The 26,357-nt window shown below is 45.1% G+C and overlaps 1 protein-coding gene across 1 annotated transcript in view; it reads right to left on the bottom strand.

Annotated features, from left to right (window-relative positions):
* Nid1 (nidogen 1) overlaps nt 1–26,357 on the bottom strand; it is a 77,893-nt gene that overhangs the window by 34,531 nt on the left and 17,005 nt on the right. The window contains exons 2-9 of the mRNA XM_085699239.2: nt 21,092–21,391; nt 19,813–20,039; nt 17,708–18,087; nt 11,591–11,740; nt 7,849–8,100; nt 6,640–6,835; nt 3,697–3,947; nt 3,399–3,542 (exon numbers count right to left, since the gene is read on the bottom strand). Coding sequence (XP_085555365.2) covers nt 3,399–3,542; nt 3,697–3,947; nt 6,640–6,835; nt 7,849–8,100; nt 11,591–11,740; nt 17,708–18,087; nt 19,813–20,039; nt 21,092–21,391 — 1,900 coding nt within the window. The remainder of the gene's footprint in view (nt 1–3,398; nt 3,543–3,696; nt 3,948–6,639; nt 6,836–7,848; nt 8,101–11,590; nt 11,741–17,707; nt 18,088–19,812; nt 20,040–21,091; nt 21,392–26,357) is intronic.

Genomic DNA, 26,357 nt, shown 5'->3' with positions numbered 1-26,357 from the left:
TCTCTCTCTCTTTCTCTGCTTATTGACACCAATGTGAGCAGCTGCCTCAAACTCCTGCCATGCCTTTCCAGACATGATAGATTGCACCTTCAGATCATGAGCCAAAAATGAACCTATCCAGCTGGGCAGTGGTGGCATACACCTTTAATCCCAGCACTTTGGAGGCAGAAGCAGGCAGATCTCTGTGAGTTTGAGGCCAGCCTGGTCTACCAGATCTAGTTACAGGACAGGCACCAAAGCTACACAAAGAAACCCTGTCTCGAATAACAAAACAAAACAAAACAAAACAATAAAATAAAAATAAATAAAAAATAAACCTGTCCTTCCTTAAGTTACTTATCAGGTATTTCACCACAGCAACAAGAAAAGCAACAAATAAACCATGCTTCATCAATGTGTAGGTGGCTGGTGACATTATATACAGACTAAAAAGGGATGGAGACCTAAAGGAATCCCTCATCCCCACCACGCCCCCAACCCCGACTATCACCTTCATGACAGGGTTCCACTCTCATACAATAGCACTGTGCTGTTTGGAACTGTCCTGTACCAAAGTAGCCATTCGTGATGGGGAAGGACTGGTCACTGACAATCACACGCTGGTCAGTTCTGTGTCCCCTCTACCATGCTCTATGACCTGGTAGGTGAGTATCAGACTGAATAGTGCCAGATACACAAAGTCATCAGCATACCACCCAAACCTTCACATCACCAGTATGGAAGCACAAAACCCTCCTTGACAGTGTTTCAGGGTACCAGGAGCAAGCATCCTGCAGGGAAGGGTCATTCCAAAGCAAATGCCCTCCAACACACACCATGCCTTACATCAGAATCTACACACCAGATCTACCTCTTAATAGCAAGATAGGATTCCCAAATCCCAAGCTTTGGTTTTCCAGGGCTTGTTGCCTAATGATGCAAGGGTGAAGACAGCTGCCCATTTTGCTGGGTGGATATTTGTGAGCACACCCCTCACTTGCCAGGGAAACTTACATCTACTGTTCCTCCCCTCATTAGTGAGTACCTCACTGCAGACTTTAGTGGCACTGGCTAAAGAGTCTGACGCTCTTGCCCTGAGCGATGGACAAGCTGTTCTTTGGTAATAGATTAAAATTCAGTTACCAACAAATATCAAGCTGTCTACATGAAAGTCTTTGAAGCTAAATTTTGAGTTATAAAACAAATGACGCCAGAAGGCAGTGCACTACAGATGCTCCAGTAAGAGACTTGAGTTACTCACTGGCTCACTTTCATGAGCTCGCATTAATTAAAGAAAAAGCAATAGAAACAGCAAATGCTGACAAAGTTACAGACAAATTGGAGCTGGGGAACCAAAGTAGTCAGCAAAGCATTTGCCACGCCAGCTTGAGGACCCGAGTGGCATTCCTAGAGCCCACACAGAAAGGGGGTCATCGAGGCACACCCTTGTAATCCCAGCACTGGAGAAGCACAGACAGAATTCCTGTGTTGTGCGACAATCCTTCTGTACACTGTGTGAATATGTGTCACTGTGATTGGTTTAACAAACAAGCTGACTGGCCAATAGCCGAACAGGATAAAGTTAGGTGGAAAAATTAAACTGAGAATGATGGGATGAGTAAGGATGAAGTCAGTGGAGTCTCTAGCCAGATGAAGAGTGGGTCAGACATGAGCCTCATGGTAACATACAGATTAATAGAAATGGGTTAAATTGTAAGAGCTAGTTAGTAACAAGCCTGAGCTATTGGTTGAGCATTTACAATTAATAGAAATCTCTGTGTGGTAATTTGGAAGCCACTCCTGGGACAGGAAAACTCCACCTACACCCCTGGGACTTGTAGTATAATTGATATGCTCCAGGCCAATAAGAGACCCTGTTTCAAAAGAAGTAGACAGAGGTCCTAATGAAGGACACCTGAGATGCCCTCTGCCTTTATACACAAACAGTAACCTCTATTTGTACGTGTGTTTATACAAAAAAAAAAAAAAACAACAACAAAAAAACGGAGAAAATGGAAACTCCTGCACACTGTAGGTAGAAATACAAAATGGTGCAGCTGTTATAGAAAAACAGCATGAAGGGCCCTCCAAAAAGTCAAGCCAGAATAACCCACCAGACTTACTTTGGGGGCTATATAAAAACAAAAGCAAAGCAAAACAAAACAAAATAAAAACCACAAAACTGAAAGCAAAAGCTTCCAACAGAAGCCCTGTTCATCACACCATTGACCCCAGCAGTCAAAAGGGTCTCACAGGGGACTGCCAGCAGGTTCTGCAAAGTGGAGCTGGCTCTGCCTTCTGAAGGAAGGTGCTCCCTTCCTCTGAAAGGATAGAAAAGCAAAAAGTATCATGCAGGACACAGCATAATGTGATGTGGGAGTTCCCTTTGTGTGCTGTGATTACCATTAATGAATAAAAAAACTGCCTTGGCCTGTTGATAGAGCAGAACTTAGGTAGGCGAATGAAACTCAATGCTGGGAGGAAAAAGGTAGAGTCAAAGAGATGCCATGGAGCCGCCAGAGTCAGACATGCTGAATCTTTGCTGGTAAGCCACTGCCACGTGGCAATATACAGATTAATGGAGATGGGTTAAACTAACATGTAAGAGTTAGCCAATAAGAAGCTAGAACTAATGGGCCAAGCAGTGATTTAATTAATACAATATCCGTGTCGTTATTTCGGGGCTAAGCTAGCCGGGCTGCCAGGACAAACAAACGGCCCTCCCTTCTACAATAATGTAATAATAGTGTTCAACCTTCCAGGAAAGAAAAAATCTGTAACACATGACATAGGTGAATATTAAGGAGACATTTGCATACACAGTCGTGAATCTTGAGCAAAACAAGCCAGTAACAAAGGAATAAAGGCTGTGTTATTCCACATATGTAAGATTCTAGAGCCAATAGTTTTGTAGAAACATAACACTGAATGGTGGGAGACAAGAGTTGGGGATGAGGACTTGAAACATGGTACCAGGAGCTGTAGTCTAACAGCCACGAACACAATTTGTTATACAAGATGAAAAGTCTCCTAGAAAAGAATGCTGTGACAACCTCACAACGGGATGAGTGTGTTTAATAACACTGAACTACACACTTAACAGTAGTTTAGAACAGCCAGGCAGTGTACACCTATAATTCCACCACTTGGTAGGCAGAGGCTGGGCCGTCTTGAGTTTGAGGCCAGCCTGGGATTCTCAAGGAAACCCTACCTGTTTTACAACAGAAACAAAAGCAAAACAAGGAACTTTGCTGTTCCACCAAGCGGGTAACATATACAGTCCAGGCATGGTATGCCTTTATCTCATGGTATGTTTGTATAGCACATGTTCAACACACTCACTCCTGTGACATACGCTCAGCTTCCTGTGCCTCCTCCCAGCCTGATATCACCCCACCCATCAGAACAAAAAGTAATACCATAGCACGTCTGCCCGTCTCCTCGGAAGCCAATGGAGCATTCGCAGGTGAACTGTGTTCCAGGGCCAGGGCGACAGGCTGCGTTGCTGTCGCACCCGTGAGTGCCGATGTAGCATGGGTTCTGAAGCGCATCGGGAGAGCCCTCTGTGAAGATAGACAGTGTTCAAGAACCTTCCCGCGGCCCTCCCGTCGCAGGAAGTAAGCCGCTACCACAAGAGAGCACAGCCTTGCACGCTGCACTGCGGGAGGGACCGCCAAGCTCTACCCCTCTGTGTGGCCTGAGCCCCGTCCGCCTTACCCCTCACAGGCCCGATGGAGTTGCTGAGGGCGTAGCGCAAGATCCTCTCCTCCCGGTTGTACAGGACAAACACACTGTCCACGGAGAGCTGCTGGGTGCTGGGCAGGGCTGGCCGGGAGTCATCGTGAACACACTCCTGGAAGGTGATGGTCTGACGCCACTGGTAAACATGTGTGTGTGAGGGCGCAGCGCCGTCCTGGTCGGGTTCAGTCACCGTGTACTCCCGGGTGGAGGAGGAAGTGATCACTGAGGTGTGGGAGGAAGACAGATTTGAGGAGTTTCAGTAAAGCCTGTGCGGGCTTCAGTGGCAGTCCCTGCCCACAGGGATATCAGATTGACAGGTCCACTGGGGCAACTTAAGTAAGACATGTGCTTGGATGCCTGCTGCTTTCTCCTCTCCCGCAGCATCTGTGGGGACACTCATGTTTAGTCCTTGCTGATGGTATCAAAGCTCTCTATCAGCTCCCAAGTCACTGAAAACTAAAGATAAGGTCTGGCCAAAAGAGCAGCCACTCAGAAGAAAGGCACACGTGGACTGACTCCTCCCAGCTGAGGTTATAACCACCCACCGGTACTAGCTGTTTTTGCCTCAGCTTCTCTCTCAGAAGGAGCTAGGGTGAGAGAGTCTGACAAGATCACATTGGTAAATTGCATGGAATCAAGCATTTACACTACATCAGGGACATTTGATCTGGTTTCCACGGAATCTCTCACATAGGAATCGGTAAATAGTAGCTGCCCCAGTCACCTTAGATTAAATAGTCTCGCGGTATTAAAAGTTGCAATATGGAATGTTTTGTAGCAGCCAACTTTGGAAAAATTACAAGAGCGACCTCAGCCAAGGAGAGGGGAGACAGGCTCCCCACCCAGAAGAGGGAGGGAATTCGCCCATGCAACAAAACTCTCCACCTCCCTTTTGTTTTTTTTTTTTAAAGCATAAAGAACCCTTTTTACTTCTGAGTTCTGCTGCAGCCTGCTCCATCTGCGAACCATGAAAGCCAGAGGATAAATAAAAGATCAGTGTGCGCTGTCTCCCGTCCAGCTCCCATATGCTGGCTGCCAGCAAGCCATCTGGCTGCAGGCAGTCTGGGGCCCTTAGCTGTCTCTCCTCCCTTCCATAGGCTCCCAGCCCTGGCCATGGGTACCAACCTTCCTGGATGGAGCTTTAACAGCAGCATTTTTGAAACGTTCCTGTCATTTGACTCAGCATCTGTTTCTAGGAACGGAGTCTCAGAAAAGAGTCAGAAAGCCAGGCCTGATAATGCAGGCCTGATTGATAGTCATCCCAGCTACTTGGGAAGCCGAGGCAGGGGGATTGCAAGTTCAAGGCCTGCTTGAGCTACAGCACGAGTTCAAGTTCAGTCTAGGCAACTTACAGGTACTAAAAAACAAACAAACCACCACCAACAAAAACACCTAAAACTTTATGAAGACAAATGAGGGACGGAGGGTGTAGCTCAGTGGTAGGACATTTGCCCCATATGCACAAGGCCCCCGTGTTCCTTCCCAGTATTGCAAAAGTCAGAAATGTGGCCAAGAGCTTGGGATGTAGCTCAGCACAGGGGAGTCTGCCTGAGGCACTCAGTTCAGTTCCCAGCAGCATAAGCAAAGAACAACCAATGGGAAATGTGGCTAAGGTTCACCAACGGGAGAGGTCATTTTAACTCAGCTTTAACTCAGCGTGAGGGAGGAACTCCTGCAATTTACAATCCTGAGACCACCCAGAAGGATGGGGGCAGATTCCTTGAAAAAGGCCTTTCAAAGTCACTTAATGAAACTAGCAAATACTCATGATTTGGTGTGCATAAGAAGGTAAAGACATAACAATGTAGCACAGTTGATGGGCAGCGCTAATGAAAATGATGTGCCCAAGATTACATACTGTGCTTTTCTGTGCTAAAGATCCCAGAGCCTGAGCTGGCAGCTCATGTCTACAACCCCAGCGCTTGGGAGGCAGAGGCAAGAGGATGGCCTCTAGCTGGAGACAAAGTAAGGGCTACAAAGCCCTTTAAAAATAACCGCCTCTTTCATAGTTAGGATGTGGCCATGTAAGAAAATGCCCTTATTCTTAGGAAAGAAATATCCGAAGCACTTCGGAAATAACCTACAAGGACACTGTTTCTCTACAGTTAGGACGAAGTGTGTGTGTGTTAAAACACGGTGCCAAATGATAGCAACTAAGCAAGCTGAGTGGCAGGTAGAAGCTCCGGTCACTGTTTTCAACTGCAAACACATGCCAGAAGGCGAAAATGTGTAAAAACTACAAATAAATACATTATAACAAAATCTTGAATTATATAATAGTGGGGGCATGTGACAAAAACACAGATGATAGACACATGAGAAAAGGTTGAAAGTGTTTAAATCGGAAAGTTGTACTCAAAGCTTTTTTCCTGGAGTTCTTTTTTGTTGCTGCGTTTCCTCTTTTTAGACAAAGTCTCATGTAGCCCCAGGCTAGCCTTAAACTCACTGAGGACGTCATTGAATTTCTAATCTTTCTGACTCTACTCCCCAAAAGCTAGGACTACAGGGCGCCACCTGATCTAGTCTACACGGTGCTGGGGATCCAACTCAGACACTCTGTGTGTGTAGACAAGCCCTCAGTCACCTGAGCTACAACCCATCCCATTTTTCTGGGTGTTTTGTTTTTTGTTTTGTTTTGTTTTGCTATGTAGCTCAAGCTGGCCTGGAGCTGTAGCAATTCCTCTAGGTCAGGCTTCTCAAGGGCAGGAATGATTGATGTGTCCCAACACACCTTATTTTCTTGTAGTAAATCTCTTCAAATGTGTCTTCTGTCTGTACTTAAGGGAAAGGCATTCAAATAAAGAATAGCCTTGCGTGTTTCCCTTTGCGGACCCCAGGGACGCTGCCCCAGATACTCAAGGCCATCAGAGTGGGCAGGCACGCGCAAACTATCAGTTTGCAGTCTGGGACTCACCTGAGCTGGAGTAGTGGTACAGCTCTGTGTAGGGCTCAATGTGCACTGAGGAGCCGTAGCGGATCTGTGGCACTCGGCCCTCCAGCTCTGTGTTGATGGTCAGATGTCCATGTTCGTCAATACCACTGAACTGCTGCTTCAGGACCAGCTTGCCTGGGTGTCCCAGGAAGGTCACCTCAGCTTGGCGGGTGAACTCACCCCCTGGAAAGCAAGACAGGCCTGTCACTCTGTCACCTGGCAAGTAAACCCTCCTGCTGTAAAACATGAAAGTAGAAAGGGGAAGAAAGGACCTAAAGGGAAGAGGGAGGGGAGTAAGAGAAGGTGAAGGCACACACATGGCATGAAAGAAAAGAGGCGAGAGACTCAACCTTCCTCACAGGGTAAGGCCTTTGAGAGTCTCCAAAGTTTCCGAACACTCGAGAGAATGGCGTTGATCAGGCTGGACTGACCAGCCAGAAGTGTCAGGCTCTTTTCCATGAGCAGATATGGAGATATGAAATGCCACTTTCAGATGGGTGAGATGCATGAGTTGCTAACTCCTGTTCCACCTTGGAGACTTTTCTATGTCTATGCCAGATTGTTATGTGTTCAGATGTGTGGGCATGATTGGATTTGCGCATGTAAACCTTTGTACACAGGGTGTGTGCATGTTTGTGGGTGTGGGATATACCTGTGTGTATGGGTACATATGGTGACCAGAGGTTTGCCTTGGATATTTCTTTTTTTAAATCATCTTTGTTTATTTGAGACAGAGTATGAGATCTGTCTCAAAAACACAGATCACTGGGATCTGGGGTTGTTTGACCAGTGAGCCCCAGGGATCCTGTCTCAGTCTCCCTAGTGTGGTGTTAACAAGCACATGCCACCATAGCTGGCTTTTTATGTGGGTTCGAGGCAATGGACACAGGACACATGTCCTCATACTTGCAAGGTAAGCACTTTACTGGCTGCGCCATCTTCTCAGCACCAAATACGGAAGACTTCGAAACTCCCATCCAGAAACCATTCCTCCGTCAAAACACAATTGTAGATGGCCTCCCTTAATGAATACACTATACATGAATTTTGCCATGTCCTTATTTCTGAGGAAAAGGCCTCTGTCCACAGAGGAAATACTTCCAGAAGGTGCCTACAGATAGAGTTCCAAACCCATTTATTCTCTGACCTCCCCCATGTTCACATAGTCCGTTCATTTCAATTGGGGGATCAGTTACCAGTGATGCTGAAGCCGTTCTTGAACCCATTCTGCTCCACTGCAAACATCCATCCGATGATGCCCCCGATGGGCGCCAGGGGAAGAAGAGAATACCCGACAGTCTCAGGAATGGTGCTGATGGCTGTGTAAGAGCGTCCATGGTTCATTACCACGTAGGAGTGTAGGTCAGTGTTCTCAAACACCACCGGGACCTGGCTGTCGCCCACGAAGATCCTTCCCTTCACCTTGCCGTTGACCCGTTGTGGGGAGCCTGGGTCAGAAACAAAGGGAGAAGGTGAAGATGGCTTTCCCCTACCTTCCAAAGAGAAGAATGTGTCTGTTCATTAGGGAAGCAAGGAGGTGACATTGTTGCAGGAAAGGGCTTTTCGGAAAATAAATACTGTAGGCCCACGTCTTCCCTTGCTCCCTGGGATGCAAATCAAGGACTGTTTGGGCAACCAGCTAAGCTTCCTGCTAGTTCTGTGCTAGCTATGCTCTTAGCCTGGTGTTTCAGCTGTAGGCTTTGTTAAACCTTGAAATGGCAATTTCCCAACCTGCCCGGGAGAGACCAGGCGCCAGGTCCCTCTACCCTGTCTGACACCGCTCCGCAACTCAAGCCCACCTGCCTGCGGAGAAGCTCTCACTCGGCGCCAACTTCCCCATCCCCCTCTGGCTGGGAGGAGTTTCCTTTACTGGGGCAAAAGGGTATATTAACCCCCATACAATTGAATAAAATTGGGCATTCTCCTCTTGAGGATGACTCGAACTCTCTGTATGTGTGTGTTGTCTCTGTTTTTTAACTCCTAGGACCTTACCCAACTCGTGGAAGGTATGGAGTCGCGGTCCATACCGGGTGGATGGTGATGCAGACCCCCGTGTTGTGAAAATGCTTTCCGTAAAATACTTGTACCTGTGATTGTGTGCCATAGCCTGGATATTCCAGTGCTCCTGCCTCTGTTGCATGTGGTACTAATGGGCAGAAAGTTAGGTGCCCACCACTGTGCACAAGGGGCCTCAGGGATTCCTGCCCCTCCCCTTTCTCCCATGTTACTGATAATGGATACCAATAATTGTGGATCACAGGCATTAGGAAGCCCCACACTTCACAAGCATAAGGATCTGAGTTCAGAGACTAGCACCCATTTAAAATGCCTGGGGTGGTTGGGCTGGGGAGATGGCTCAGAGGTTAAGAGTACTGAAATGCTCTTCCAGAAGTCCTGAGTTCGATTCCCAGCAACCACATAGTGGCTCACAACCATCTGTAATGATGTGTGCAGGCATACATGCAGGCAGAACACTGTATACATAATAAATAAATAAATCATAAAAAAAAGCTTGGTGTGGCAATGTATACTTGTAACCTCAGCACTAGGATGGAGAGGGAAGGACAAGAGGATCCTTAGGGCTTGCTGATCAGCTAGACAAGTCAGCTGGTGAGCCTGAGGTTCAGTGAGAGATCCCGTCTCAAAAAAGTAAGGTAATACACCTGATACTGACCTCTGCTACTACATCCACTAGTGTACACACACTAACACTACACCCACATATGCACACATACACACATGCGCATGCACACACACACACATAGAGGCACATGAATTATACTGCAAAATAAGAACAAAAACTAAAGGAAGATGCAAGTCAAAGGTCACCTTGCAGTGCTGAAATGTGATGTAGAATTAAATTCTTTGAAGGTTTTTCCTTTTTCTTTTGGCACATGAGATCAAATGAGGCCGTTGCCCCTGAACTCCACCCCGGCCCTCTGGTAGCAACTGTCTTTTCCTAGACTAGGAATGATCAGGAACATTGTCTCCACCCCCTCCTCCCACGGACTTGTTCCTGGCGGGAAGGTCATCTGTGCTCGGAGTAACAGACCAGCCAGGACACATCTGACACACAGTAACTCTGTACACCCATTGTGTCATTACACTGGGGAAGCTGTGACCCTTGCAAGCTAATGCTAAAAAAATGCACTTCAAGAACATTACAGAAACAAGGAAGGAAGCCAAGTTAAGGAAGCCAAATAAAATCGCTTCCGCCAGTCTCTGCTAGCTTTATCCCCGCCTGAGCTTTTAGGCGAGATCTCTCTTACTCTGTAGCTGGCCTAGAACTCACCCTGTAGCCTGGGTTAGTCTCAAACTTACAGTAATCTCCCTGCCCACGTCTCCTGAATGTTAGGACTATAGGCATGAGCTACCACGCCTGTCTGAAGATTATACTGTTGGTTTTTTTTTTAAGTAGGAAGAATCCAACAAATATTTAAACCACAAAGCAATTACAGGATGTGCTCATGTCCAAATGTGTGGCCGAACAGTTTGTTATACCTGAGTTCAACGCCAAAGTTTGTCCAGCATTTTTAGTTCTGATATTGGGGGTAGGGAGCTAATAAGGTGGCCCTTTAAGATATGCTTTTGGGCTGAGGAAATGGTCCAGTTGGTAGTGCTTGCTTGGGAAACACAAGGACTGGGTTCAATACCCAGCACCCAGAGATTTAGAAAGGAAGGAAAGAAAGGAGCGAGGAAATACACATGCATGTAGATTTGGGAACCTTCTCCTAGGTTGAAAAGGTATAAAAGTCAAACCTAGAACAAATCCTCCAAAGCATCCCACCCCTGGGGTGACAGGGCTTGGAAGAAAATAGAAAACAACTTTAAAACATTCTCCCAGATGAATATGCCAGCTAAACCGCATGTTGGTGCACTGCTGAAGATCGATGAAAGTAAAACAAACCTCGCTTTACTTAATGACCCAGAAGGAAACAATTTTGGTGTGTGTGGCAAGTTAAAACAACTGATGTCAGGATAGCTATGACACAGAGTCTGGAAAACAGCACACCGACTCCAGTTATATTTTAATTGGTCAGAGTTCACAAGGCAACTGAAACTCCCCACTAAGTGCTTGTGAAGGTAGGCGGGAGACGTGATATCTGAAGGGACAAAGGCCAAATACTGTGTTTATTTTCACGCTAATTTATAGCCTCCAAAGTAATGACTGTAGACTGTAACGAGGATCCTTAGACTTGCACTGAAGATTCCTGTGACTAGTCTATCCCCTTTGGGGACAGAGGTCAGTGTTGACCTCAGTTATCATGGAATCCACTTTGAAGCTGGACATGCACTGGGTTTGACAAGCCAGAACTGAGGACACCACCCCATCAGCCTTACCTCAGGCATGCTGCTGTTCCAAGGGCATGCGGAAGAAAGGTGGGGAAGGAGGGAGGGAGAGAGCGAGAGATCTACAAGCAATACACTCAGCTAGAGACTGAAGCCAAGTTGGGGTACACACTGGAGCCTCAGCACTCTACATGTGGAGAATCTCAAGTCTGAGGTCATCCCAGGCTATGCGGCAAGATTCTGTCTCAAAAGTAAAAAAACAACTGAGAAGACTCCAAAGGCAAAGCTCTGGGTAAAGGAAAATGAGGGAGGACGCCCCAGGTCCTGGCCGTGCCATTTCAACTCTTGGCTCTTTGTGCAGCAGTCAGGGGACAGCTGTGAAAAGAGACTCCTGGTGGGTGTCACCTCAGAAATGGGGAAGGACTACAGGGGAACAAGGTAATATGCCACACCAGAAAACAAAAAGGACATCCTGGGAGGAATGGTCATCAGAGAATGTAACCGAGATGATATCATTAAAAACGGCATCTAAAACTGCATATTCCAGAGATGAGGGCAAAGGCCATGTCTATAAACAAGCACCAAGACCCAAAAGGCACTCCTTTTCCTTCTCCCCGAAGCTGAAAATGCAGAGGAAAAGTACATTACCTTCTGCCACACACTGCCTGCCGTTGCCTGTGTAGTTGGCCACGCACCTGCAGCAGAAGCCAGTAGCATAGTCTCTGCACTCTGCATGCACGGAGCACTGGTGTCTATTGTTGGCACACGTCTCCTGGGAGCCTGTGTTGTAGCTGAATACTGTTTGGAGAAAACAGAGGCACACCTGTGAAAGCTTTGCAGATTCTCGGCTGAGAGGCATTTCCACGGAGGTGCCCATGAGCCAACTGGGCACCTAAGACCTTCAAGGAGCCAAGATGACCACAGAAACTAAAGTCCATGGCCTGAGTGTGACCATTGGACAGATATGGGGCTCCATTACTCAGACCATTGACGTAAACAAGTCTTCAAGAATCATTAAGTATGAATACTTAAAAACTGCCACAATGTATATTAATGTCAATCAACATGAATCCTAAGACGGTGCCCATCTAATATGGTCAGGAGGAGAAGCTTTATTTGGTTAAGAGCCTCAATATATACTTGTATTCCAACCCCATTTTTGTTTTTGTTTTTTTTTGAGACAGGGTCCCATGTATCCCAAGTTGTTCTCAAACTCACTAAGAACTGAGAATGACCATGAACTCCTGATTCTGCTATATTCACCTCCTGAGTACAGGGATCACAGGCGTGTACCACTATGTAAGGTTTATGGAGTGCTAGAACTCAGGGTTTTGTGCACACTAGAAAAACACTCTGCCAACAGAGCTGTACCCCAGCCCAAATAGCCTTTCTTTTTATAAATAATTTCTTGTGTGATAAAATACACATCATAAAAATGCCTTTTAACCATCTTTATATGTATCTGTGCATATATGTGTGTGTGTATATATTCCTACCCTTTTCTTCAGAGAGTAATTCAAAAGCTCTGATACTCAAAAGCTGGTCATTATAGAAATTACACAAGCATACGTGTGTGTGTGTGTGTGTGTGTGTGTGTGTGTGTGTGTAAAACAACAATTAAAGAAAATGAGGCCATGAATCTGAAAGAGAGCAAGGTGGGGGTGAGCATGGGAGGATTTGGAGAGGGGGAAGAAAAGAAAGAAGAAATGATGTAATTATTGTATGATCTCAAAAATAAAAATAAAAAACAGCCAATCAGAAACAATACTTTGATTGCATCTCTTCTAAGATCCTTAAAAGAAAAGAATCAAAAAGAATCTCTCTCTCTCTCTCTCTCTCTCTCTCTCTCTCGTTTAAATTTCTACCACTTATTTGTTTTATTAGAACTGCAAACCAGTGTTTAAATTTCATGATCTAGCTAGAGCAAATTTATTTGGAATAAAGTTCAAAATCCCAAGAGGAGTGACCTTCTAGAGGTAATAATAATCTTGTTTGTAGACAGGAGGACCAATGGGACTGAATAGAAGACCTGGATATTAATCCACACACCTTCGAACACCTGATTTTTGACAAAGAAGCAAAAAATATCAAATGAGAAAAAGAAAGCATATTTAACAAATGGTGATGGCATAACTGGATATCAACATGTAGAAGAATGAAAATAGACCAATATCTATCACCATGCACAAAACTCAAGTCCAAATGGATCAAAGACCTCAACATAAAGCCAGCCACACTGAACCTTATAGAAGAGAAAGTGGGAAGTACACTTGAACACATTGGCACAGGAGACCACTTCCTTAATATAACCCCAACAGCACAGACACTGAGAGAAACAATTAATAAAGGGACCTCCTGAAACTGAAAAGCTTCTGTAAAGCAAAGGACATGGTCAACAAGAAAAAATGACAGCCTACAGAATGGGAAAAGTCTGATCTCCAAAATATACAAAGAACTCAAGAAATTGGACACCAAAAGATCACATAATACAGTTAAAAAAAAAATGGAGTACAGACCTAAACAGAGAACTCTCAACAGAGTAATCTAAAATGGCTGAAAGACACTTAAGGTAATGCTCAACATCCTTAGTCATCAGAGAAATGCAAATCAAAACAACTCTGAGATTCCATCTTACACCTGTAAGAATGGCCAAAATCAAAAACACTGATGACAACTTATGCTGGAGAGGTTGTGGGGTAAAGGGAACACTCCTGCATTGCTGGTGGGAGTGCAAGCTGGTGCAGCCCCTTTGGATGTCAGTGTAGCGATTTCTCAGAAAATTACGAAACAACCTTCCTCAAGACCTAGTAATACCACTTTTGGGTATATATCCAAAGGATGCTCAATCGTGCCACAAGGACATGTGCTCAACTATGCTTATAGCAGCTTTGTTTGTCTTAGCCAGAACTTGGAAACAATCTAAATATCCCTCGACTGAAGAATGGATAAGGAAAATGTGGTACATTTACACAATGGAGTACTACACAGCAGAAAAAAATACAAAAAAAAAACCGACATCTTGAATTTTGCAGGAAAATGGATGGAGCTAGAAAACATCATTGTGAGGTAACCCAGACACAGAAAGACAGTTATCACACGTACTCACTCATAGGTGGTTTTTAAACAGAAAATAGAAAAAAACCAGCCTACAAACCACAATCCCAGAGAACTAAGGCAACAATGAGGACACTAAGAGAGACTTACATAGATCTCATCTACATGGGAAATAAAAAACGACAAGATCTCCTGAGTAAATTGGGAGCATGGGGACCTTGGGGGAGGTTTGAAGGGGAAATGGGAAAGGCAGGGAGGGGAGCAGAGAAAAATGTAGAGCTCAATAAAAAAAAAATTAATAGAAAATTTATATTACAGATAAGCTTATTCTGTCAACTTTAAGTCTCCAAGAAGTTTTTTTAAGTTAAAAATAGAATATGATGCGGAGAAACTAGAATTCACTAAACCTAAAGTGCACAGTTATAAGAAGTACAGCTTTTTAATAAGGCAGATTTAGGTGTGGTTCTATTGATTACAATAGTTGATCTCACTGCTTCTTGTCTCTAAAAGGCTTATGTGATAATTGGAAAGGAAATAATCCCTTTCATGGTTGTAGATGTTGTCAAATAAAAATAATTTGAGAAAATTACCAAAAAATAATAATAATCTTGTTTATAAATGAAGATCAAAATAAAATTTATCCTCAGATAGATTGTATTGGCTCCAACTACTTGGAATTTCCAGTGTGTATAAAGATGGCTGGTGACTGAAGCCAAAGACACCTGAGTAAACTTGAAAGTTTTCTGATCGCATAAGTTCAAAGTTCAAGCCAGAATTCCCCCATTGGTGGGCTTGTTACATTCTGTATATCTAAGGGTAACTACTTAAACAACACTAGAATGTTATTGTAGGCCTCAGACAGTTGATATTTCTAATAAACAGTGAAATAACTGGGAAAGAGGACAAAAAAAGTCATCTGTCACAGATATATTTTGAGTTCAAGTCTAGGCTTTTGCTACTATAACCACCATTTGTTGTTGGGAGTAAATAAATGTGACAATTTCATAAATGATAATTTCAGATACTTAGGAAGGGTAGGAAAAAAAGATGAAACTCAAAACTTAACATCGATAAGCAAACATACTCATTAACAGAATCAAAGGTTGAGTTACTGGCCAAGAGGTGAGGGTAGTAGCCCTTCCTCTACCCCAAATCCAGAGAACAGTGTTTATGAGGTGTAAGACTGGAACCCACAAACTCATCTTTCCACCAAATGGCATCTTGTACATTTATATACCTTGGCAGTGAGCACACAGTCTCGAATACCATCTTGAGGATTTGGGAATTCAATATGGACAGACAGTAATGACTACTGCCATGGTGTACATCAGAACAAGGACAGAGAAACAAAAATGAGTCTGTAGGTGGAATGAACTAGATGTTTCTAGGAAGTTTTATAATAACATCTTAATAGAAAGAGTAAAGAGTCCTATGAGACACGTTTAAAGATTATAGCTATCCCATTTATTTGGGTCTTGATGGGGCTGGAGAGATGGCTCAGTGGTTAAGAACATTTGCTGCTATTTAAAGACCCAGATTCGATTCCTAACACCTGAAAGGTAGCTCAGGACCATCTGCAACTCCAGTTCCATGGGATCTGATGACCTCTTTTGAATTCTTTGGGCACCAGGCATGTACATGGTACACATACACACATGCAGGTAGAAGACACATTCACAGAAAATAAAAATAAATAAGACTTTTTAAAATGTCTTTAATTTTTAAATGTCTCGATGGGTGTCCTCGTTTTCTTCCTGTTGTCATGATTTTTTAAAAATCTGACAGAAAAGCAACTGAGGGGAGAAGAGGGTTTGTCTGCCTTACATTCCATTGTGCAAGGCAGAAACTTGAAGCAATCAGTCACATCACAGCCATAACTAAGAGCAGAAAGGAGTAAATACATGCATGGCTACTGCTCAGCTAGCTTTCTCTGCTCTTCTACAGTGCAGTGCCAAACTCATGGAAGGATGCTATTCACTCTCAGCCTGGGTCTTCCCACAAGGTAATTAAGACAACCCACCACACACATGCCCACAGGTCAACCTGGTGGAGACATCCTTCACTGACACTCTCTTTTTGGGTGATTCTATGTTGTATCAAGTTGATAATTAAAACCAGCCATTATATATGATTCTCAAGAAAAAAAAGCAATCATATTTTGAGAATGTTTCATAATACTTAAAGGATGCTCAAGTAATTTTCCTCAAAATGTAGGAAATACTTGACACAATATGGTTATTAGGGTATATCATACTGTGTCATGCATATGTGGTGGCTCATATCTTTAATTCCAGCACTCAGAAGGCAGAGGCAGGCAGATCTCTGGGTTTGAGGCCAGGGTTACACAGAGAAACCCTATCTTGAAAAACCAAAACCCAGAAGAAAAGAGGAAGAGAAGGGGAGAAGGAGGAGGAGGAAGGATAAAAGAAGAAAAAGGGGAGAAAGGGTAGGAGAGGGAGGAGGAGGAAGAGGAGGAAGAAGGAAGAAGGAGAAGAAGAGGAAGAAGAAATCTTTTAAGGGGATCTGGTGTGTGTGTGTGTGTGTGTGTGTGTGTGTGTGTGTGTGTGTGTTCTTTAGAAAGCAACTCTGCAACTGACAGAAGGAAAAATAATCAACTGTTCGAATTTCAAAACCAAGAGGGGAAAATGTGGAAGAAAAGTTGTATAGAGCCAAAGGAACTTCTAGAATGTTTTTTCAGGTGGGTGAATACATCTCAGAAGTCACAAATAAGAAACTTGAGTTTCAAAATATTCTAAAAGTCTCCCTTCTTCTCTCTCTGTTTTTTTTTTTTTTCTCTCTCTTGGTTTTCTGAGACAGGGTTTCTCTGAGTAGCTTTGGAGTCTGTCCTGGAACTTGTTCTGTCGCCCAGGTTGACCTCAAACTCAGAGGTCCACCTGTCTCTCTGCCTCCCAAGTTCCAGGATTAAAGGTATGTACCATCACTGCCCGGCGGTTCTCTTTTGGGTTTTGAGACAGGATCTTACTGCATCTCAGGCTAGCCTGGAACTTATCATGTACCTAGAAACACTGATCCTCCTGCCTCAGCTTCTATAGCGTTTGGCAAACAGCACCTAACAATGACATTTTAAAACAAAACAAAAAAAGAATATTAGCCAGATTACGGTAGTGCATGGCTTTAATCCTAGCACCTGGGAAGCAGCGGCAGTGGAATCTTCATGAGTTCAAGGCCAGTTTAGTCTATGTCCCAGGCCATCCAAAGCTACATAAATGAGACCCTGTCTTGAAAAAAAATACGTTTATTTGTTTGTGTATGTGCGCATGTGTGCACACATACATGTGTATGGCAGTCAGAGGATAGCTTGCGGGGAATCATTCCTCTTCTACTATGTGACCTCCAGGAGATCAAACTTAGGACATCAGCACCTTTACCTACTACTGAGCCATCTCTCTCTGATTCTGACTCTCCTGAAAACAGAATACATTAGGAAGAATCTTGAAATGAGGCATACCCCCACTACCCACTGTGTCTAGAACCAAAGTTCTCATCCTAAAAGATCACTGGGTCACTCAGAAGCCACCGGACCTATGCATCAGCTGATCTTCAGCGTGAACATTCAGTTCCTGCTCCCCCAGGCCACCTGCTCCCCACAAAGTCACCTCATCAACACATGACCCAGCCTACACGAGCCAACTCCTGTCTAGAAACCCAAGCAGGCAAGAAAGGTTCCAAACCGTAAAACAGATGTCTTACCAATTCCTGTTTCCTCTACTTCATCCACATCAATGACCTGGGGGTGCTGCTGGGGGAACCTCTCCACTGGCAATTGGAAAGACCTGGTTCTCTCAGAGGGGATTCCATGGGGTCTCTCTGTAGCCTCATAGCTAGGAGAAAGGACCCTGGGCGCACCGTGTGGGTTAGTGTGTTCCCTTCTCGGACTGTGGGAAGGAAAGGGTGAGGTGGCCACATCCTCCAGGCCCAGGCGAGAGGTCACCAGGTCATACTCTTCATCCTCATAGTCTGCTCCCTCCTCATCCAGGTCTAGGTTCACATCTGCTGGCACCACGCCCTTGGCAGTAGCGGGACTCCCAATCTCAAACACCCACACACCCTGGTATCCAGCATTGCTGCTCCTAAAGGCAAGGAAGACAGCTTGAGAACAGGCCACGGCCCCACAGGTAGACCCCACTGACCAAATGGGCAGAAAAAGCTCAGGTGACCTGTATCCACCTGAAACCCATGCCATGTGTCTACCCTCAGTGAGGGCTGGTGTCCAGGAGGGCAGCAGCTGCCATGTGTGGTCATTACAGGGCTCAAACAGGCAGGGACTATTTAGTGAGCTTGAATCTAAATAGACACCACACCATGACGAGCTTACCCTCTAGAGCCATCCCAGGTCCACAAGGACTGTGGATGTCACCAGCCCACACAATTCACCATTTATAACCCCATCTCATGAACTAAAGTGACTAGAGAGTTAGTTCCCCACTATTATCTTTAACTGCATGGTGTAAAACATATTTGTTTTTGGTAGCTTGTTTTTTTTTTTTTATTTTGTTCTGTTTTGTTTTTTGAGATAGGATTTCTCTTTGTATCCCCAATGGTCTTAGAACTCAGTCTGTAGACCAGGCTGGCCTCAAATTCAGATACCTATCTACCTGCTCTGTCTCCTGAGCGCTGAGAACAAAGGCATGTGCCATCATGACCAGCTAACGTATTTGTGTACACAGAGAAAATACAGATGTTTTTTGTCCTTGGAGCATGACCCTAGCTCTCTCTGTGACCAGAAGTATTCTTTCAGAAATAATATAAAACATTTGGGAAGAGTCAGCTGTTAAATTTTGGAGAATTTTTCCAAGCCAGTTATGAAACACAGTTACTATAAGAAAATTAAGCGTTAGAGATGTAGCTCAATGGTAAAAGTGTTTGCCTAGCATGTACAAGGCCCTACATTCAATTCTCAGAACTGAAATGAACGCATGCACACGCATGCACACACACACGCCTCTAAATCATATGTTTTAAAAGGTGAGAAGTACTATGCCAGGTGGTGGTGGCACACACCTTTAATCCCAGCATTTGGGAGGCAGAGGCAGGTGGATCTCTGAGTCCAAGGACAGCCTAGTCTACACAGTGAGTTCCAGGCACTAGGGCTACACAGAGAAACTCTGTCTCAGGGTAAGGGTGAGGGGAGCAAGACAAAAACACTAATCTTGGCTTCTTCTGTCAAATCTACAGCAGCGTTACCGTGAGGCTTCACCGAGTATGAGCACGGTAAAGACTGTCCCTGCAGCCGCGTGGTGGAAAATCTCAGTTCAGGTTCCTAGCAGGAGACAGGTGTGAATTGCCTTCATTTCTGACTTCAGACTCATAGGAGACATGGGAGAGACAATTTTGCGTGAGGGTGCACTTGAAATAACAAACTATTGGGGTTGGAGAGATAGCTCAGAAGTAAAGAGCACTGGTTATTCCTCCAGAGTCTGGGTTCAATTCCCAGCACCCATGTGGTAGCTCAGAACAATTTGTAATTTTAATCCCAGGGATCCAGTACCCTCTATTTTCCATAGGTACTGACTGCATGGATGTGGACACAGACATATGGTGCAAAACACTCATACACATAAATAAAAAGTAAAGCAAATGAACAAAATATCTCTTTGTGCTGAAAATATCCCCTAAAGTTCATCAGGAAAAAATACTATTTCATCATTTAAATATCTCTATATAAAAATTAAATCTACAGGAACATTCTTAGGTAACATAATACCTAGTACATTCTGCTGGGTAAAACAATATACAATCATATTACAAAAATAACTATTTTCTAATGAAGAAAAACAAGTAAGGAATATACATACTTGGCCAAATTTTCAATTGATTCTCTGTCATTGGCAAATATGGTATAGTATCCATTGCTGCTCCATAGAAATCCCACCAAACCTTGGCTGAAACCAACCATGGCAGGCACTTGGCTCTCATCCTTCTTCGAGAATGTTGTAAAAAACTGTAGACCATCTTCAGGATAGAGGAAAATGGCATAGGAGCTGGAATTTGAGGAGGCTAGAACAGCCTGGAACGTGTTTCTCTGTGAAGATGAATTAGCAGTCAGTTACCTAGCAATACAACCATACCCTCAAAGCACGCAGTCCTCTGGGCTCCCGGTAGACAAGACAGTGGAGAGGCGGCAGTATTCCACCTCATTCTCTTACAACGGGGAATGTACAGTCTACATATGAACAAAACACAGCCTAACCTGAGGACAGACACTGTAACAGAGGTATACGCAGAGTACTACACGTCGGTCAAATGAGGAAGTATCCATGTTGTGTGGGGTGGGGACAGAGGAGGCGCTTTCTGGTCAAGGCTTCATGGGAGGGCCCGAGCATTCACACAGGAGATCATCACAAGGACAACTGACAGTGTGTGCGCGGTATTGTGGGTTAAAAACATACCAGAATGAAAGAAAAGGCATGCTCAAGGCAAATACAAGCGTTTGGCACAACTGCTGGAGGGGCTAATGAAGGTTTAATGGGTTAGACCCAGGAAACAGGCAAGAGTTCAATATTCTTATGCCAGGCAATCTTCCAGCTTTGCAAAGCCTTGTGTGATATGCAGACATGTCACAGACTTCTCCAAAGTGTGTGCTGTGGGATGCCATGTGTCCTACTTGGGGACAGGGATAAGAGGAGATATAGCTAAGGGTTTGGACAGTTGTTTGGACAGAATTACTAAGATGGTTTCTTTACTAGAGGACTTTTCTTTCCTCCGCTCAGAAGTACCTGATATCAGAACCTAGCATATTAATAACTTCTCTATATAATTAGAAGCTATCTTCCCATTCTCTCAATTAAGGAAAGAACACACAAGGAATACCACTTCCCATATGTTTGCCATGGAGCAATCCCCCCTCAAATAACTGGCTTTCTCAACAACAGATACAGAAACAGATTTAGACAGCCCTATAGAGAAGTATCTAGAATCTGTTGATCTGCAACAAGAAACTTAGTGGATTTTTCCTCTAGACTTCCTGTCTGAGCAACAGCATAAGCATGACATCCATCGGAACAAGCACAGACCGGAAGTCCAAAGACACCAGAAGCCAATACACCAGATACCTACGTCTCCATTTGCACTCACCTTGCCTTCCTGGGCAGAGCTCCCGCTGGGCCCTCCATAGGGGGCCATGGATTCCCAAGTGACAACCACCACACTAGTGGGCTGGAAAGTGACATCTGGGAAGCCTCTCTGGACATACTCTGCTGCCATCTGAATGATGGAGGGGGATAAGTCTTCTCGGTAATACACGTTCCCCAGGCCATCCGTTGTGTCCAAGTCCGCCAGGAAAGGCGCCACTGAGCCAAAGCTGGGAGGAAAGGTTCCAGGGTGGGATTCTCTGGCTGGGGGTTCGCTCATGGCGATGATGCCATTGGTGGTGACCTGCAGGGAACCGAATGCGGTTATAGAGGGAGCACAGCGACGAACGCCTCAAGGGGAACGTTAGGGTTTGATTTTAAAACAACACCGACAAACTTTCCAGCTGACGGTACTATCTGGAGCGCTTGTGGAACCGTGAGTAACGGAGCCCGGCTGATGGAAGTAGATCACTCTGGAACAGACCTTTGCCCCAGCTCCCGCCTTGCTCTCTGCGCCCTTGTCAGCCACCTTGAGAACAACCTCCGCCATATGCTCCCATCACATGGACTGAGCAGCTTCCCGGGGCTCCACGCTACCTTTCCTGCTATGACGGAACGAAAGCCCAATAGAGCCATTAACTCTTCCCTCCCTTTAACTGCTGCTACCAGGTACACATCTAGACATGATAGGTGACAGAGGGAACATCCAGAAATGTCTAGGACGACTGTTGGGTGCCTGTTGTCACGGTATGGGCGGGTGTCTCCCACTTCTCAAGAGCCCCCTATGTCCTCCTGACAAAGATGATGGCCGTGCTTGTTGACTGCCAGCGTTATCCAAATGACTAATTAAGTCAGCAGAGGCAGTAAGCCTTCCACACGGGGACTGTGCTTTACCAGGGCGAGCCCCAGAATGTGCTGGATACAACCCCACCTTCAAGGAACCCCCAGCCCAGGGGAAGGATAACACAGGTGGTGGCAGATGAATGTGTGTTAAGAAGTAAATCCGCGCGGCCTACGGTAGTGTCACTAACCAGTGTGACTAGCTCAGAGCTGAGAACACCAGCTCACAGGTGTAAAGCTCACCGCATTGCGAGCAGCATCTAACCCTTGGGCAAACATTAGAAGGCTAGGTGTCACTGACATCCATATTTTTGTAGTGGGAAAATTAAGTAATTCACTTGTCCAGAGTCACCCTATGTAATTGGCACCACTGGAACTCTGACCCAAAGTTCTTGACTCCAAGGTGTAAGAATGTCTGCCTGGCTGCAGAAGACCTTGGGTTTAATTGCCAGCAACGTGTAGACCAGGCCCGGTGGTATATACACCTGTAGGCATTGGGTTCAATTACCAGCCATGTGTTCGCTGGGTATGGTGGTATATGCCCGTAATCATAGCACTGGGAAGGTGGGGGCTGGAGGATCCCGAGGTCATTCTTTGCTGCACAGTGAGTTCAAGGCTAGTCTAACTGGGATGTGTACAGCGTTCTCAGAATCATTTCTAGTTCTTACGGAGTATTGTCATGTGTTTGAGAGGGCATGGGGAAGCTAGAGGTCGGGTTGCTTTCCACTTTATAGATTTGGAGACAAAAATCTCTCGGTTCCCAGGATGTGGGAAGAAGGATGGAGGTGGTGGCGCTGATTCCAACCTAGGCTGGTAAAGGCCTAGAGCTTTAGAACTTACAAAAGCATCATGTATTTTTAACTAATTGATCAATCTATAGACTTATTTATTTATTGCAGTGCTGGGAACTGACTCCAGGGTTTCTCACTCATGTGCAGAAGCTCTGCCAACCCCCCCCCCCGCCCCCCCCATCTACAGGTCTTGAGCTTCTGATCCTCCTGCCTCTACCTCCCCGGTGTGTGGGAGGTATACACTACCACATCCAGGTTATATCGTTCCAGGGAATGGAACCCAGGGTTCTGTGAATTCCAGGCAAGTCTTCTCCCTACTGAGCTACATCCCCAGCCCCCAAACCATCTCTTTTTATAAATGTCACGGGCTATTAACTCCTCAAATGACATATTTTCCATCGCTTGGCAACAGTAAGACTTTTCTAGAAAAACCCTGACGTCTGCAGAGATGGCAGTCAGGCAAGGCGCCTCTTGCAGCCCAGTTCTCAACTCTGAGCCTCCCCCAGCACAAACGTCCCAACTGCACTGTGGTGGGGGAGCGTGGGAAACAGCTCACTTTCTGGAGCAGACGCCACAAGCTGGCCTTGACTGGCTGCTGGTGGGAAGCGATCCCACGGAGGCCACGTACAGGCAGCTCCCTTCTACGAGGCTCTTTTCCAGAGGAATTCAAACCGTCCAACACTCCCGGTACCATCCATTCTTTGGAATCTGGGCACTGGAATGATTCTATTTTCACAAGGCATGCCGGCCTTAGAAAGCAAATTTCATGCGAGAACCGTGAAACCGGGGGACTACTTGAGGCCAAGATCGCATAACTCTCCTTAGCATTATTACTGAGAAAGCTATTTCTTCAGCCAGTTTGACCTTCCGCTCAGCCCATCTGTGAGAAAGAAAGCTAAGTTCAGAGAGATGCTAAGCAGCTAACTGGCCTGGTCTCAGATGATTCCCAACTTTGAGCTTCTCCCTCAAAACTTTTATTTTTTTAAATATGTCAAATAGCCAGCTTGGTGGAACAATGTTCCCTCCAGTTAGGTGGAACAATGTTCCCTCCAGTTAGGTGGAACAATGTTCCCTCCAGTTAGGCCTGAAACTAAACTCCCCACCCAATGGGAATTCATACAGCCGGCCGTTGCTCCATTTTCCCACCTGTAGCAAAAGGGGTACTTGGGACCTCCCAAATGTCTTGCTTTTGCTTTTCAGAGAGGGTTTCGTGTATCCCAGGCTAACCTGAAATTAAATATGTAGCTAAAGATGACTTGGAACTCCTGGTCCTCCTGCTTCCATCCACTTCCCAAATGACGTGATTACAGGCCTGAGTGACCAGTTAGGTTCCTTTGCCTTTCTGACTCCGTGTCTGTACTGGCTCCTACCCTGCAGGCCCAGCGCTCCCTGTGCTGACCAGCTCATCCTGTCAGTCCTCCAGGCGCCTCCTCAGGGATGCCCCTCCCCCACCCAGGACCGGCTGCTTTCACAAGCCCCTCTCTAAACTTCACTCCTCCCCCACTCTGATCTCTAGCTCTTACGCCCGGTTTGCAGGCCCCTGCCCTACGCCGGCAGCAGCAAGGGGGTAATGACTGTGTCCATCTTGGTCACTACCATAGCTCCAAGGCTTATATATTGCCTGGTGCCTGTGTCCCCTCCCTTCCTGACTTCCTCCAGGATATGGAGCAGGGACCAGCAGTTAAGGACAGTAAAGATCTGTGCCGGCAAACTGCTTTGGAAATGCCTGGCGTGAGCTCCACTGAATCATACAGACCAGAGAATAGTCGCCCTGCAGTCCCTCAGAGCTCACAAGGGAACCCACATGGCGAGTCTCCATTTATAGGGTTCCCAGCACTGCATAAACCTGGTGTGGTAATCCCAGCAACTGGGATCAGGGTGATCCTTTGCTACATAGGGTCAGTCTGTGCTACAAGAAACCTGCCTTTAAAAGGAAAGTCTAAAGGATGTATATACATGAAATGCAGTTTGGCTAGATTCTGATTTAAGCCATTCAACTGAAAAGAAAGAAAGAAAAAGAAAAGAAAAGAAATCAGGTGTGTTGATGTATACCTTTAATCCTAGCTCTCAGGAGGAGAGGCAGCTAGGTCTCCTTGAATTCAGTGACAGCCTGGGCAACATAGCAAGTTCCAGGACAGCCAAGATACACAGCCAGATCTTGTCTGAGATAAGATAGATGATAGATAGATGATAGACAGATAGACAGATAGATAGATAGATAGATAGATAGACAGACAGACAGACAGAAACAGTGATTTTCTTGGATTTTTTTGTTTGTTTGTTTGTTTTTGTGTTTTTATTTGAGACAGGGTTTCCAGCCATAGCTGTCCTGGAACTCTGTTCTTTTTTTTTTTTTTTAAGAATATTTTGAGATACATTCCAAAATATTCACAAGGAAATAAAAGGTGTAAGATATTCTTTAAAATAACCCAGTTTGGGTGGCAAAGGACTGTGACGAACATCTGGGGCTATTATTGAAGCAAGATTAGTCACAGGTTGGTATTTGTCGAAGTTGGGTAATGGATATGTGGGAGTTCACTCCATTTTAGGTTTTTCTTTGAAACTTTTCTATACTGAGCTTTGTTTTTCCAAAGAGATAACTGCTATGTGATTTTTTCCTAGGGACACATAAATAAAAATTTATTCATGGGCAGGTGAGAGGGCTCGGTGGGTAAAGGCACCTGCTGCCAAGCTTAATGACCTGAGTTCCATCAGCAGAACCCACAAGGTGGAAGGAAGAACAGGCTCCTACCGGTTGGCCTCTGCCCTCCATGTGTGTGTGTGCGCGCGCACACACACACACACACACACACACACACACACACGGAGATATGAAATATGAAACAATAAAAGGAGCATTTAATTAAAAATAAACTTTTTTATAGCATGCTCGCTTCGGCAGCACACATACTAAAACTGGAATGATACTGACATGGCCCAAAGAGGACATGATGATTTACGAAGTGCTTCATATTTAAAAATAATAACAAACAGGCTGGGGACACGGTTTGATGGTTAAGAGTACACACTGCTCTACCAGAGGACCCAAGTTTTAGCTCCAGGATCAACTACCTGTAACTCCAGTTCCAGGGGGATCTGACAACCTCTGGACTCCAGAGGCACCCCAACTCATGTGCTAATATCCACATACAGATACCTGCTCATAAACACAATTAAAAATAATAAAAATAATTTTTTTTGAGACACGTAGCTTTAGCTTGTCTAGACCTCACTATGTACATTAGGGTGGGCTGGAACTCAGAGAGAGAGCTACCTACCTCTGTCTCCTAAGTGATGGGATTAAAGTTCTGTATTGCCAGACTAGGCTAAAGATAAATCTCTTTTTGTTGTTTTGTTTTTCAAGAAAGGGTTTCTTTGTGTAGCCCTGCCTAGCCTGGAACTTGTTCTGTAAACCAGGTTGGCCTCGAACTCAGAGATTTGCCTGCTTCTGCCTCCCAATGTTGGGATCAAAGGCATGCACCCACCAGCACCCATCAAGATAAATCTTTTTAAAAATAAAGCAAAGAGAAAGAACTGTTTATTCAGTTCGGATAGGGCCATAATAGACCAAAGAAATGATTTCTTCTATAAGATAATGTTAGCAGCCTCTTTGTGGTTAAACGATCTCTGAATTGTTTT

This window comes from Myodes glareolus, chromosome 14 (genome assembly GCF_982192425.1).
Source record: "Myodes glareolus chromosome 14, mMyoGla1.1, whole genome shotgun sequence".
Classification (NCBI taxonomy): Eukaryota; Metazoa; Chordata; class Mammalia; order Rodentia; family Cricetidae; genus Myodes; species Myodes glareolus.
The sequence above is the reverse complement of the archived record's forward strand: the minus strand, read 5'-3'. Positions and strand labels throughout refer to the sequence as shown.